This window comes from Myotis yumanensis, unplaced genomic scaffold (genome assembly GCF_028538775.1).
Source record: "Myotis yumanensis isolate MYYU_CA2020_CCGP unplaced genomic scaffold, mMyoYum1.0.hap1 SCAF_4, whole genome shotgun sequence".
Taxonomy (NCBI): domain Eukaryota; kingdom Metazoa; phylum Chordata; class Mammalia; order Chiroptera; family Vespertilionidae; genus Myotis; species Myotis yumanensis.
The window spans coordinates 43060569-43076701 of NW_027223755.1; the positions used below are offsets into that span (position 1 = coordinate 43060569).

The 16133-nt window shown below is 43.4% G+C and overlaps 1 protein-coding gene across 1 annotated transcript in view; it reads right to left on the reverse strand.

The window, feature by feature from the left end:
- Positions 1 to 16133, reverse strand: part of SERINC5 (serine incorporator 5) — a 91521-nt gene that overhangs the window by 42866 nt on the left and 32522 nt on the right. Inside the window, exon 2 of the mRNA XM_070411710.1 lies at positions 4585 to 4752. Coding sequence (XP_070267811.1) covers positions 4585 to 4752 — 168 coding nt within the window. The remainder of the gene's footprint in view (positions 1 to 4584; positions 4753 to 16133) is intronic.

Sequence of the window (16133 nt, forward strand, 5' to 3'; positions counted from 1 at the left end):
GTTTCTGATGAGTTTGCCACTAAGAGATATCATATATTTTATATGGTTTCAGATTTTGTTTCTTGGATCCAAAGTTTAGGAGAGAAACCAAGATGGCGGCATAGGTAAACACCGGAGTTTGCTGCCTCGAACAACCACTTCAAAAATACAACTAAAAGACGGAACGGACATGACCCAGAACCACAGGAAGGCTGGCTGAGGAGAGACTCTTCAACTAGAAGGAAAAACAACAGCATTACGAGGCTTAGAGGAGGCGCAGTGTGGAAAATTTAAAGGTACGGTGGTGCGGCGGTGCGCGTGCAAAGCGGGCTGGTGGCTGAGGGCGCGGTTGTCGTTTTCAATCAGGAGTGAGTCTCAGACTCTGGGCTACAGATCCGGGCGAGTCTCTAGGGACCCTGACTCAAACGGGAGAAGCGGGACTGTCTGGCTATGGTCCCTCCGAGGTTTGCAGCGGTTGCGGGGACAGAGAGGCAGAGCCCCTGGAGACGGACTGAGAGCAGCCATAGCTGCTCCCTCCCCCCGCCATGTTGAGCCCGCCCCGCCCAAGCCCTGCGCAGAGCCATTTGCCGATCGCCTCAGGCAAAGGCTGGACTAGCGCCTCCCCAGAGGACTGAAGTTTTCCACACAGCTGATTCCTACAGCCAGTCGGCCTGGTGGTCAAATCCCTCTAGTGTTAACTACAACAATTAAGGCTTGGCTAGAACAAGACTGCGCACAAAGACCACAAGGGGGTGCACCAAGAAAGCATAAAAGATGCGGAGACAAAAAAACATGACAGAAATGGAGGATATGGAGCTAAAAATCGCAATTTTGAGGGCTTGCTATAAACTTGAGCAGAGCCTCACGAAAACTAATGAGACCCTCGATGCTACGATAAAGAAATTAGAAAGTAAGCATACACGGACTGAAATAAAGAATATTATACCCAATAGCAGACCAGAGGAGCACAAGAATCAAACCGAAGAAGCAAAAAACACCCAACTGGAAAAGCAAAATGAAAAAAGAATCCGAAAGTGTGAAGATAGTGTAAGGAGCCTCTGGGACAGCTACAAGCGTACCAACATCAGAATAATAGGAGTGCCAGAAGATGAGAGACAGCAAGATATTGAAAACCTATTTGAAGAAATAATGGCAGAGAACTTCCCCCACCTGGTGAAAGAAATGGACTTACAGGTCCAAGAAGCGCAGAGAACCCCAAACAAAAGGAATCCAAAGAGGACCACACCAAGACATATCATAATTAAAATGCCAAGAGCAAAAGACAAAGAGAGAATCTTAAAAGCAGCAAGAGAAAGAGACTCAATTACCTACAAGGGAATACCCATACAACTGTCAGCTGATTTCTCAACAGAAACTTTGCAGGCCAGAAGGGAATGGCAAGAAATATTCAAAGTGATGAATACCAAGAACCTACAACCAAGACTACTTTATCCAGCAAAGCTATCATTCAGAATTGAAGGTCAGATAAAGAGCTTCACAGACAAGGAAAAGCTAAAGGAGTTCATCACCACTAAACCAGTATTATACGAAATACTGAAAGGTATCCTTTAAGAAGAGGAAGAAGAAAAAGGTAAAGATACAAATTGTGAACAACAAACATGCATCTATCAACAAGTGAATCTAAGAATCAAGTGAATAAATAATCTGATGTACAGAATGAACTGGTGACTATAATGAATCAGGGACATAGAAAGGGAATGGACTGACTATTCTTTGGGGGGAAAGGGGAATGGGAGATTCGGGAAGAGACTGGACAAAAATCGTGCACCTATGGATGAGGACAGTGGGTGGGGAGTGAGGGCGGAGGGTGGGGCGGGAACAGGAAGGAGGGGAGTTATGGGGGGGGGGGGGGAAGAGGAACAAATGTAATCTGAACAATAAAAATTTAACAAAACAATAAAAAAAAAGTTTAATTCTACAGAGATTAAATACTATTTTATTTTTTTAAATATATTTTATTGATTCTTTACAGAGAGGAAGGGAGAGGGATAGAGAGTTAGAAACATTGATGAGAGAGAAACATCGATCAGCTACCTCCCGCACACTCCCCACTGGGTATGTGCCCCGCAGCCAAGGTACATGCCCTTGACCGGAATCGAACCTGGGACCCCTGAGTCCGCAGGCCGACGCTCTATCCACTGAGCCAAACTGGCTAGGGCTATTTTTTTTTTTTTTAAATATGTTTTTATTGACTTTTAGAGAGAGAGAAAGATGGGGGGAGAGAGGGAAACATAGATCAGTTACCTCCTAAAACGCACCCTGACCAGGGATCGAGCCCACAACCTGGGCATGTGCCCTGACCAGCAATTGAGCCGGTGACATTTCAGTGCATAGGACAATGCTCACCAACTGAGCCACAGCAGCCAGGGCTGAAAACTTCTTAAGAGCAAAGAGCAGAGATCGTACCCATAGACATCTGGTCCACACTGAGAGTTTCTATCAAAATACCACAGTGAGTCCTCAAGGCAATCCTTGTTGAATTTAAGTAGAACATTAAGTTATCTAAAAAACAAAGGTAGTATGTGGAAGGTTAAGTGGACCTTCAGAATAAGAATTAAAATCTACCCTGGAAGCCCTGGCCGGGAGGCTCAGTTGGTTGAAGCACTGTCCTGTACACCAAAAGGTTTCAGGTTCGATTCTCAGTCGGCGTACATACAGGAGGCAATCAATCAATGTTTCTCTCACATCTCTCTCTAAAATCGATAAACATACGCTCAGATTAGTATAAAAATAAAATCTACCCTGTCGGGATTCCTCCTCTTAAGCTTCTTGTCACAAACATAGAAGATTAAACCATGGTACGAGGAAGACAATCCAAGACAAACACCATCAAGATGAAGTGAAAACTGTGCAAACTAATAAGGCAGCCTTAGTTCTTGGTCTCAGTGCCCCCAACCTCCACAGCACTCCGTGCCTCCTCTCCTATCATCCTTATTCATTTCCACCTTGTTTTATGCCACAGAAGATTATGCCTTGTCTTCTGAATTATCAGCTTCGTTTCTCACAAGTTCGAATGCCCCATGGCGCCCACTGCAGTGCCTTACTGAGTAGAGAGAGATCCACTGTGTGAAGCAATCAGAGGAGAGTCTTAATCTCACAAGTTTGGATGGTAGTTCTGGTATATTCCAGATCATACAACCACAATTATAAAACCATTACCTAACAGAAAGCTTCAAAAGGCCTACTTTAACGAATGGATAAGAATATATCAAGTGAGTTTTTAAAAAATGGTGTTTTGATGCACTTGAGTGTATTTAAAATAGTCTGTAGTTTCAGCATAAGGCTGGGGAAGGAACACTTCCTCGGAGTGCTCCTGGGGATGCCATCTCCATTAGGGGAGGCGTTCCGAGAGCACAGAGCACTTAGCTGTAAGGGCAAAGGGGCCTTGCAAAGCTCACTTTCCTCTCCCTTTCCCTCAGAAGGGAGCTGCCCCAAGGAGCATTAACTGTTCCTCTTCCCAGCAAATGGTGTCCCTGCAGACGAAGCCTGCCCTGGCCCGGTGGACTCCTCGAGCGAGTAAGTCTGACTCATTTTGCGGATCAGTGGTAGGATGCCCACTTCCTTGCAGATACAAGCCACACTGTCTCACATCAGGTCTGTGAGGGAGAAAGGTGATGTTTGGCATGTACCTGCTGACACCGTAGTCTTTTTGTCGATTTGTTCAGAACCTGGGAGGGGAAAGATGGTGTTGTGTATGTGTGGGTTTTTTTGTGTTTTTTTTTTAAATATATATTTTTATTGATTTCAGAGAGGAAAGGAGAGGGAGAGAGAGATAGAAATATCAATGAGGAGAGAAGCATTGATCGGCTGCCGCCTGCATGTCCCCTACTGAGGATCAAGCCCACAACCTGGGCTTGTGCTCTGACCAGGAATCCAAACCGTGACCTCTTGGTTCATAGGTCAATGTTCAACCACTGAGCCACACTGGCTGGGCAAGATTGTGTTATTTATTGGACTCCCTCAAAAACCACAACACATCCCCGCCCCCATCATCTGGCTGATTAATAGCCTACTATGGGGAAATTCCAGAAAAAAAAGGTCCTATATGTGTCTCTATCAGCATCACATGCCAGGCCTACCTCTACATACATTGCTCGAGAGATGACTGGAACTGCATCCTCACCTCTGGAGACACCCACGCTACAAGTAACATATCCAGAAAAGTAAAAATCGCCCTTTAGCTGCCTCATTACCTGTGGAATGATCACAGGCTTTATCATACTTCCCCTACAGGCCAAATTAAATGTTTTATATCAGCTACTTCCTGAGATACTGGCAGCCATCCTTTGAACAAGAAAAAACTGTACATCTAATCAGAAACGCTATAAACAAGGCTAAGACAAAATATGCAATCCTCTCCATGAATAGCAGCAGTCTGCCTCCACACTACAACTAAAGATCAGGAAAGCATTAAAGTGGCTTCCCTGAAGGTTTGGAGAGACTGAGTGTACCCAAAACCACACTGGGGTGGGTGGGCCCGGGTGGGTGGGCCCGGGTGGGTGGGCCCATCAGCTAAAGTGGATATTTCCCACACACCCTCATCAATCATCAGAAATGAGAAGAGTTGAAACAGGGCAGACTTACGTGCTCTTTCATCTCATTAGCCACGGTTTGTGACATCATGATGCAGCAGAGGACGGCGACAAGAATGAAGTAGAGGGCATACATGAAGCGGGTACTCCGGGACTGTCGGATCTTGGGGCAACAGCCACAGCAGAGGGAGCAGCCAGCAGTCCCACAGCAGCAGGCCAACTGAAAAAGAAACACAGAACATCCTCTTAAAGCCACTGCTTTATAAACCTGCTAACCCCAGCTCTCTGTGGGTCAACCTTTCAGCTACCATTTTTCTGAGCCATCCTGCCCATAGAGCATGCTGGAACAGTTTAGTATGTGAACAAAGCTTTCAGCAGAATGGGTTTAAGGTTGTCTTTAGTGATAAGCATTAAGGCTTGGGAGATGCCCAATAATTAAACAGAAAAAGCACAAGTCACCTGAAGCACTAGAATCATTACTCTTAGGCAAAATAAAGATTTCTGGGGTCGGCTAAAAGCAAAAGAGGCCAAGAACTAGAAAAAGGCCAAAGTGAGGTGAGGAGAACATGAAAAACAGGGAATCGGGCCCAAGAAAAGGACTGTCAAAATCCATGAGCAAAAGAATGAATTGTATGAACACCCAGGCACATGCTGGGATGTAAAGGCTATGTATGCTCCCACCCATCCTCCTCGGCAGGAAATAATGGGAGTGTCCAACTTGAAGCTCACAGGGAATAGATGCCTCTTACCCACACTGTGTTTTCCGCAGCTTCACGTCTCTAATGTAAGTTCTCGGGCTAATGTGCAGGGCATGGGCTCAGAGGAGCAGAGAGCTCCTCTGTACCATTAATAGCACACACACCTTTTATTTGGGGAGACCAGCTCTTTTATTTTTTTTAATCTCTGATTGGGCTTTATTGGCAGCTATACATTTGGGGATACTAAATAAAATATAGATTAAGTTTCCAGGTTTGGGTCTGGTGCTAATTTTTTTTTTTTCAAAGACTATTTTTTAGAATAGCTTTAGGTTAACAATAAAATTGAGAAGGCAGTATGGAGATTTCTCATATTGACTCTTACTCCCATACATGCATAGCCTCCCCCGTTTATTAATATTACTTATAAGAACGGTACTTTGCTGTTGTTGTTAACACAGATGAACCTACATTGATATATCACTATCACCTAAAGACCATGGTTCACTTTAGGGTTCACTGTATAGTCAATGGGTTTGGACAGATGTAAAATGATACATATCCATCATTATAATATCATACAGTGTATTTCCACTGCTCTAAAAGGAAACTAGATCTTTAGTAAAGCACAGAGCAATAGCCCTAGCTGGTTTGGCTCAGTGGATAGAGCGTCAGTCTGTGGACTGAAGGGTCTAGGGCAGGGGTGGGCAACCCCTGGCACGCGTGCCAAACATGGCACACCAGTAACTCTTGCTGGCACGCAAAACCCTCTCTTATAATCTTCCATTTAAAATTTTTTTCTTAATATCGACTTTTTTATTTTTCAGATAAATTCAGTGTAGGTGCATCTTAGATAAATAAATAATTTTACATAACATGTCTACATTAAAAAATAAATGTATTTTTCATCACATATACTGTGTTTTTGTCGCTCAAATGAATTTTATTATTTCTTCAAGGTTCTTCACATACATACACCTTAAGAGATATCAAGTAGGCGTAACATGTTCTCAAAAAAAATTAGGGTTGTCACGCAGAAGAATTTTGAGTCATAGAGATTTTGCTGGTTTTGGCACACACTCACAAAAAGGTTGCCCACCCCTGGTCTAGGGTTTGATTCTCACCAAGGGTACATGTCCAAGTTGTGCACTTGATTCCCTGTAGGGGGCGTGCAAAAAGCAGCCAATCAATGATTCTCTCTCATCATTGATGTTTCCATCTCTCTCTTCCTCTCCCTTCCTCTCTGAAATCAATAAAGGTATTCTTTTTTTTTTTAAAAGCATAGGGCAATAGAGCGTAGTAGTGTTAAAAGCTCAAGCTCAGAGCCACCCTGCCTGAGTTAGGGCTTGGGTCTGCCACCCACTACTAATTCTGAACCATGAGCAAGTTACTAACCCCTTTTAAGACTCCTCATTTATAAAGTGGTAACAATATTTATGCTTATGCTGTGGTCTCTTGGACCTAATCAGACACACCTGGTGTCAGGGAGGGATTTCTACAAGAGAGATTATAAATTGCAAATAACAACTAAACCTATATACAGTACAGTACAGTCTATATAAAACCTACAACCTAACAATTCAGTCTCTTGATAATGATTTGGAATGAAGTTCAAGACCTTGCACAGCTGCAAAACAAGCATCAATTATAATGCCACACTATAAACATCACTTGCAATGAGAAGAGATCATAGGTAAGCAGGTATAAGACCGGCTGTAATCACAGGATGTTAAGACAGATCTTGGAAATGTCGTTTCCCAAGTTATTTCATCTACTTAATGAAACTGCCATTGTTTGAGCCCTTGGACATTCTGCACTATATCATTATTTTAAAATGTTGCTAATGTACTCTCTCCACCTTCAGTTTCCCAAGCCATCTTCCTCAAAAGACTCTTCTTGCTTCATAATGTTAGGTCACTGCTTTGTAAGATTATTCTACTTGGGCTGAGCTAACAGGCCACACAAGTGGGACCCAACACCACTGCCTGTGTGGTATTCTTACAGATCACCTTCCTTTACAATTCACTCCATCATGTCCTTCTATCCCTGATTTTACCAACTTCTTTCCACTCACAGCCTTCCAAATTCTTTCTCAACTATCTCCTTCATTGGTTGCTACCTCTTTAGTTCTGTGGTCTTAGATAACCAGTCTTACTGTATGTCAAGTTCAAATGCGATTCATAAAATATTCTATTTTGGAAAACATACATTTTTAAACACTCTCCTGTTCCATGATAGAACTTTGTCACAGCAGAATCAACATTTAACCTTAATATCTCCACAGAAGACAAAAATGAACAGACATGTACATAATATGTGAGCCTAACTGGTCATTTAAAGACAGAGACACAGTGACAGAGAGATGTGATTATGGAAAATGTGAAAAGAAAGTCATACTGTTTTAATCTTATTCTATTACTAAAGTCAGGTGGCATATTATAGATCTGACTTTTCAAACTTCCTTATTTTCACCTTCACTCTCTATATAATTCTATGGTATGATTGACAGATAGACAGATATACATATATATATATATATATATATATATATATATATATATATTTTAAAATCCAATAGCCTTTTTCTAGTAGTTATTTATCAAAGCAAACTATGCCAACAACCAAGGGAACAAGTGCATTATCTTTAGTTAAAAAAACACTAATATACACAAGTAGAAACTCAAACCAGCATCCATAAAAGAAATGTTATATTAGCCTCTAAAAAAAATCTCATGGCCCTGCTGATTTACCACTTCTTTCTGGAAAAGCAAAATTTAGAATAAAAGGGGTTCACACCTAGCCCCTGCCACTTATGGCTTTTTCACTCCCCTAATCCTCACTTTCAAAACTGGAATAATTCCTGGCCAGCCTAACGTCCAGGCTGTCACAGCTTGAAGAGAAGTGCCAGTGTCTTGTTACCCCAGCAACAGAGGGCCAAAACTTTTCACTGAACAAGTCACAGTAAATCCTATATAATAAAAGGTTAATATGCAAATTGACCCTAATGGCAGAACGACCGCTAGACCAGTTACTATTATGTGCACTGACCACCTCTCTAATCGCCCAATGGTGAACAGGGAACCGGGGCTGGGTGGCGGGGGACGCAGGTGGCGCCAGGCCAAGGCCCCGGCCCCACCAGTCGCCCCACACACAGAGGGCAACCCGTGGCGGGGCTGGGGCCGGCGAGCGGGCAGAACAGCCAACCTCTCGGTTCCTCCCCTGGGCTGGCAGGCTCTGATCACCTGATGGTGAATGGGGAACTGGGGGTGGATGGCGGCGGGGGGCAGGGCTGGTTGTGGGTAGCTGGGGAAGATGGCCCTGATCGCAGGCCAGGCCTAGGGACTGTACCCATGCACAAATTTCATACGCCAGGCCTCTAGTAAACAAATATAGAACACCAAGAGTAAGCCCTATGAACTTTGGATAATAATATGTCACTATAAGTTCATCAATTATAACAAACGTACCACTCTGGCAAGGAGTGTGGATAATGAGGGAGGACTGTGCACCTGTGGGGCAGGGGATGTATGGGGAATCTCTGTACCTTCCTCAAATTTTCTGTGAACTAAAACTGCTCTAAAAATTAAGGTCTATTTAAAAATAACAACATGCCCAGCCAGCATGGCTCAGTGGTTGAGCGTGGACCTAGGAACCGGGAGGTCACAGTTCTATTCCCAGTCTGGGCACATGCCCAGGTTGCAGGCTTGAGCCCCAGTGTGGATTCGCAAGAGGTAGTCGATCTCATCATGGATGTTTCTATCTCTCTCTCCCTCTCCCTTCCTTTCTAAAATCAATTAAAAAAAATTAAAAACAACAATAAAAATAACAACAGAGAAATGAGCAAAACAGGGTCCATCAATGCCTCAATACATGGATGCTGACTGGAAAGTGTACAGTAAAGTCATAATGGCAACATTCCTCAAAGGGCTGGCCATCCCATTCCACAGGGCATGTGCACAAGTCCTGTGCCACACTCTGAATTTCTCACACCAGCATTACATCACAAAGTATTAGGGCTTTAATTTGTAGGTGCCGCACACTCTCCTGTTCCACAAGAAATTATGATGCACTCCGGAAGGACACAAGTCAATATCTTTAGAGGCCAAAGTTTGCCATTTCTCTACAAGTTCACCCTGCATGTATACTTACACAGGGGCACAGAGATTTAGGTGTGAAGTTATTCACTACAAGCATGGAAACAGTCTTATTCTCCAGATACACAGGGACCAGATACATGAATTATGGGCTAGCTACACAATACAATGTAGTTAAAAGAGTAAGTCAGTGTTCTGGGCTGAACTGAGTTATCTTCCCCACCCATACACTCTCCAAATTTACAAGTTTAAGTCCTAACCCCCAGTATCTCAGAACATTTGGATATAGGATCCTTAATAACATAATTAAGGTTAAACAAGGTCATTGGAGTGGGCCCTAATCCAATATGACTGGTATCCTTGGAAGATAAGATTAGGACACAGAAAAACCATGTGAGGACACGGAGAAGACGGCCATCTGCAAGCTAAGGAGCAAGATCTCAAAAGAGACCAAGTCTTCAACTCCTTTATTTCAGACTTTGAGCCTCCAGAACTGTGAGAGATTAAGTTTCTGTTGTTTCAGCCACTCAGCCTACATACTTTGTTATGTCAGCCCAGCAAACTAACACAATCATTATGCTCTGATATTTTATATACATGCGAAGCTTTATGTGTGGTGTGTGTGTATGCAATGACCACTAACCGATGACCTGTAGAGCGGGCCTACATGTGGGGAGGAAAAGAAGACATCTACTTCTCACTATTCCACTCTCTGCTTGTGTTTACTGTGTGCAGGTTTACTGCTGTAATTTTCAAAGGAAAGAAAAAGACTAAGTAAAGCAACTAAGTTTGATGATCCTGCTAGAAAAGCATTTGCAAATGTCGCATTGACTCATGGGATTTATTTTTCTTTCTGAAGCAGCTTTCCCTGCCCTTAGTGAAAAAGAATATCGAAGAGCCCTTCACACCCTCCCTCTGGCTAACTTCCTCTGAAATAACAACAGCTTGAGTAGCCAAGGCTTTTCTAAGTGCTTCGTCCTTGCCAGGGCAGAGTCTGAATGAAAGGATGAGCCACTGCTTGCAGCTACCTGGAGCTGGGCCTCACCCCAAGTGTTATTTTCCTTCTCCTGTCTAAGGATCCAGACCACACACACACACACACACACCCCCCAATAAATATCAGTCTCCCTCCCTGTCCTCCCCACTGGCCTTGGGCACAGACAGTTCTTCTGAGGCCTAAGCTGGGGAATGTGAGGAAATGTTACAAAAACATGAGCTAGGGCTGGTAGTAGTAACTTCCAGGTTCTTCTACTGTTAAATTGGAAAACCCAATTCATTTATTACCTAGACAGTGGTCCCCAACCTTTCGAACCTCGCAGACCACCAGTGGTCCACGGACCACCGGTTGGCAACTGCTGACCTAGAACTCCCAGGCAACAACACCAACGGGAAAGAGCAAAGAATCAGGAAGAAAGCCCGATGTCATAATCAGTGTGAGCATACACACACCATGTTATCTTACTCACAGGAGTCCCCCTCTCTCCATCAGTCTTATTCTCACAGGGCCAAGAGGCTTGGTTAGGTACCAGGTTACTAAACCCACAGGGACCAGGAGGGAATAACTGGGGGGAAGAGCAAAGGTCTGAGGACCTGGATTCCAACTCTGTGGCTCTGGGTAACTTCCTTCCCTCTCTGGGTCTCGGTTTTCCTCACTTGCAAACTCAAGGAGCCTAGGTGACAAACAATAGATGGTGGGAAAATAGAGGTTTCATCCCACACTCAACTCATTGTTTTAGTGGCATCCTGGAATGCTGTGCTGGGTTCTAAGGCTGAATGGCTCAGCAGGGAAAATGCAATGGTCAGCAGGTACCATCTGCCAGAGACATGGTGGCATCTATGCAAGAGGTGATCTGACATCCCTACCATCCATAAATGCTTAGATGTTGAAAACAAACTGTAAGAGGCAAGCACTGAGTTAACCCCAAAGCGAGAAAGAAGAGAGAAAAATCAATAAAAAAGAGAAGAACTGAACAGTGGAGCAGTCCAAAGCTCTCCAAGCACCTCACAGGTACTGTGCGCATCCCTCTAATTGCTTCATGGTCTCTGTTCTGTCAGGTACAGCTCATACAGCAGCAGTGAGAGAACTCATTCATGACGATGATGGCCCAGGCATCACATTAAGTCATGCTCCCTTGGCTCCACTTAGGGAGGCGGCAAAGTACGCAGGACATTCTGTCACAAGAACCAGCCCAAATGTGGGTCACATTTTTTAGTTTCGACGCTTTCGTTTTGGGGTGTGTAAATTCCTCAGCAATGTGGAAACCATTCATCAAAAAGACGTTTTCCTCGAGGGCTGTGGAGAGCCAAGCTGGCTTTAGGACGTCTCAACTCAGTCCAAACTGCAAAAGAAATCTTCAAATCTGGCACCACCCTTCATTCAGTCCCTTTTCCTGACTTGGAAAAACAGGATCACTAGCAGAACTGAGGAAAGACAGAAGAGATTTTTTTTTAAAAAACTACATTAATTATAGTACTGTTCCTAAGAAATGGGGGGGGGGGGGGCAATGAGGAAGTTCCTCAAAAATAAAAGCTGTTGAAGCCATTAGAAGCAGAACCCAGGTGTTTCTGGGCATGCTGGGGGATTATAATACCAAGGAAATATAAGAAAAATATTATTAAAGACAAAATTGGGTTCAAAATTTTTCATTAAATGGTGCTCTTGATAGGGGCAAAAACAGAATGTTGGGGAACCAGCTAGAATTGTAAGAAATAATAATCATGCTCTGTTAATCGTGATTGTTTTGTTCTGATTAAAGAGGGCACATTCTAAATGCAGCCCATCCTCCCATTTGGAGCTGCCTATTATCGTGGAAAGATTAACATCTTTGTTGCAGAAACCAGGATCGCCAGCCCTTTGAAGACCCCAGCCCTCTGCTTACCTGTTAACTGCCCATTTGGCATACCCTTTGGCTACCTCCCCATGTAATATTCGTTCTACCCAATATAAGCATCGGGCTTATGGGGGGGTGCAGAGCAGATTTTTGTGGATGACCTGCTGCTCTCCCATACTGCCGGCAGTATTGGAGTAAACGCTCATATAGGATTCAGCCCTGTCTCTGCTTAATTGGCTCAAATAGTGACAGGCAGCACGGACCCATTGATTGTCTGGTTACACTCTCTATACTTCAATAATATTTAGCTTTCCACATCTTTCAGTGACATCCAATACTACTCCTGCAATGTCACAGCCCACTTTCCTTCTTTCTCCTTCGAGGCTTTGTATATCACGTGTGGTCAGCAGAGAGGCGACAAATAATTGATTCCACAACCAACATTTTGCAGATCATTCTCCTCACTCCAAGCTCAGAAACAGCTTCCCAGTGACATACAGACTTTTTTCCCCACAACAACAGAAAGGCGGCGGTGGTGGTGATGGTGGTGATGGTGGTGATGGTGGTGGTGGTGGTGGTGGTGGTGCTGGTAAATTAGCAACTCTTGTTCCCACCCGCCTCCGTGGTGCCAGGTGCTGTCCTTTCCTGGTGGCTATGCAAGGGACTGATGGCACTTGAAAGCCAGGAGAACAAAAACACACAATTCCTCTGCCCCACAAAGGATTATCCCCCTGCACCACACAGGGTTGCAGATAGTCCCTAACTCACAACACGATTGTTTCCTAAAACTCAGCACATATTATATACTGTGTTAGTGAGTTGGTTTGTATGAGCTTACAGTGGATTTCTCCCTACAAAAGAATATTGAGCCACCTATGAAAGCTTACTTAAGCCACAGTATTAGCTAACAACAATGGACACTTAGTAATTAATCTCTCACTCCTGCAAGGCACAAAAAAATATTATTATTAGCCATTATATCACCCCCACTTTACAGAGCTGAGACAGAGGCTCAGAGAGGTTGGGCAACTTAAGGTCAGAGAAAGCTGATAAGTAGCATAAAGATGGTGAACAGGACAGAGAGCACCGACCTGAAACTCTGGTTTCCCACAGAGGGGAGACTGGCTGTGTGAGGAGGAGGAGGCACCAGAGGAAGCAGTTTTTCTCTTTTGTCCTTGAGTGTAAGGTAAGCAGTCAACAAACATCTGGAGAAGGCATCTCCCTTTTTGGGCTCCTTCCTCTCTCCCAGGCAACCTCTGGTCTCTGTGGACCTGGGTGACCTCTATTAGAGCTCTGCCCCAAGCAGCTGAACCACCCCAATCACCAAGCTCCCTACCTCACCATCAAGTCCCACCCCACATTAAAAGCCCCATTCCTAATCCTATGAAAATAACCAGATCATCCATTCACTCAACTATTATTATATTACATACCTACTGTTTGCAGTGTTAATTCCTGGGAATGCAGCAATAAGAGACCTTGTTCCTCCTCTCACGAAACAAGAATACAAAGGTATACATAAGAATGACCATCTATGTTGTTTAGAAGAGAGAAAGGAAACCTGGATGTTCCATGAAAGAGTAATGATCACTGAAATTTCGGTATATACACATTATTGAATACAGGGCACCTATGGAAATGATACAGATTATACAGAAAAAGTCACTGCCAAGATGTCCACACTGTATTAATTGGAAATAGTTAATAACACATGAGTATAGAGTTTGATAGCATTTGGGGTAAAAATATAACATGACATAGATCAGCAATAACAACAAAAAGCAATCTAGAAGGATATCCCAGGATGTCAACAGTAGTCAACAGAGTTGTAGGATCACAAGTGATATGCTTTTCTGTATTTTCTGAATGAGCACATATCTTATCATTAGAAAAGCATTACAAATTTCTATTTTGGAACAAAACAAAGCCACATCCCTGTTCTATCTCCTATTTGGTAAGCACTCAAATATTTGTTAAATAAATCAGCCAATGAGAAATGAAATCCACTTCAGTGGTGATTGGCAGAAAACAGCCACAGTGAACTATCATTCTAAGTATGGCATAAAACTAGAAAATTTATGTCCTGGGCTGGTAGCTCAGTTGGTTAGAGCATTCATTATCCCAATACGGCAAGTTTGAGGGTTTGATCCCCAGTCAGGGCACATGCAACAATCAACCAATGAATGTATAAATAAGTGAAACAACAAATCGATGTTTCTCTCTCTCTCTCTCTCTCTCTCTCTCTCTCTCTCTCTCCTCACCAATAAAAAGTTTTTAAAAACTAGAAAAATTAATGTACTATACCTTTAAAAATGATTAAGATGGGAAATTTTTTGTTTTTTTTAACACAATAAAAAAATAAAAATTCTTTTACTCCTGTAATATTTTTTAGTTTTATTTATATAAATAAACATTTACTTGGTAGAATTTAAAACAAATAAACATAAAATGAGAAAAATTAAACAGCTACCTATAAGTAAGTCCAAGGAGTTGAACAAGCTATATATTTGCCCAACCCAGAAATTAGCTCAGTTTCTTACATTTTTCTCTTTTGAGTTTAAAGAATCCCTTAAAACCCCAAGGTTTTCACAGTCATTCCCAAAACTGTGGCAGCAGGATTCTGGGGGGGCCGGGGAGGGGGGTATTAGAAAGGAGTTTCTGACAGGTGGTTTCTCACACAGGTTCCAACATTCCAGAACATGTTAGTTTCCACAATCAACAGCATTTCCATGAAAAGCAAAGTCAAGGGTCAGTGTCCTTCCTTAAAGGACACTTAGTACCCAGAGGGTTCAAGTCTGAAACGGGCAAAGATAGGCCGTGAGCACACACGGTGTCTGACCAGGGGCTGGGACAAAACCAGTTCCCCAGGTGGGGAATCCCTTTCTCACGAGGTTAGGGTTACTTTCAGCACCAAGGAATGTTGACCAAGTTCTCTGTTCTCAGACAGCAGTTGGATTCTTTGAAACATTCCATCACACCACCCTCCACATGTGATATACTTTAGCAGGTTTAAGGTTAAAAGGTAAACTAACTCCACTTTCAACAGAAAACAAACATTCCCGGGAGATCACTTAGAGCAGGTTGTCAATCTCAGCCCCATGACACTGGGGCCCTATAATTCTTTGTTGGGGGCTGTCCTGTGCACGCATCCTTGGTCTCTACCTACAAGATGCCTCTACCACCATCCCCTCCTCCTCTGCCTCACAGATGGTGACCATCAGAAATGTCTCAGACAATTGTCCTCCCATCTGTTGAAAACCCCTGATTTAGGGGTTAAGAGCAAGAGCTATGGAGTCAGGCGGTCTAGGTTCACACCCAACCTCAAACACTACCTGATGATGCGGCCTGGGACCAATTTCCCTAGGTCTCAGTTACCTCATTTGTAAAATGGGAATAAAAAATATCTACTTCAGGGTTTAATGAGACAATTCAGGCAAAGTTCTCAGCATAGAGCCTAACAAAGGGTACACCTCCTTCCCCCTCCCCCCAAAAGCCAGTTGTTATCACCTGCATCATCACAGTCCTCTCCCTCCTTCCCAGAGATGCCCATTCTCTTCAGTCCATCAAGTCAACATGGAAAGAAGTAAAGATGGGGGAGGTGATCAAGCATTAATGCCCGATTTATAACAGTTTTTTTCATTTTCTGCTCAAAAAATGCATCTGTTGAAGGAAAACACTTCTAGAAACAAAATTCCTAAGAGCTGAACCCAAGAGAGCATCCTAGCCACTTGGGGAAAAGTTCCATGTGTTTGGAAGCACTTCCTAGGTGCCCAAAAGCCAAAGCCACCTGTATGTCCTCCAAGGAGCGAACAGGCAGCCCGAACACTCATTTGCACCCACGAAAGCCACAAAGACCTGCCGCAGAACAGGGCTGAGAAAGAGGAGTTAAGAGAGTTCTAGGGGAGGGGAAAAAAGGTGCAAGAAAACGAAGCCGTGAAATTCAAAATAGACAAGTCTAGAATGTGGGAAGAGAAGTGCTTA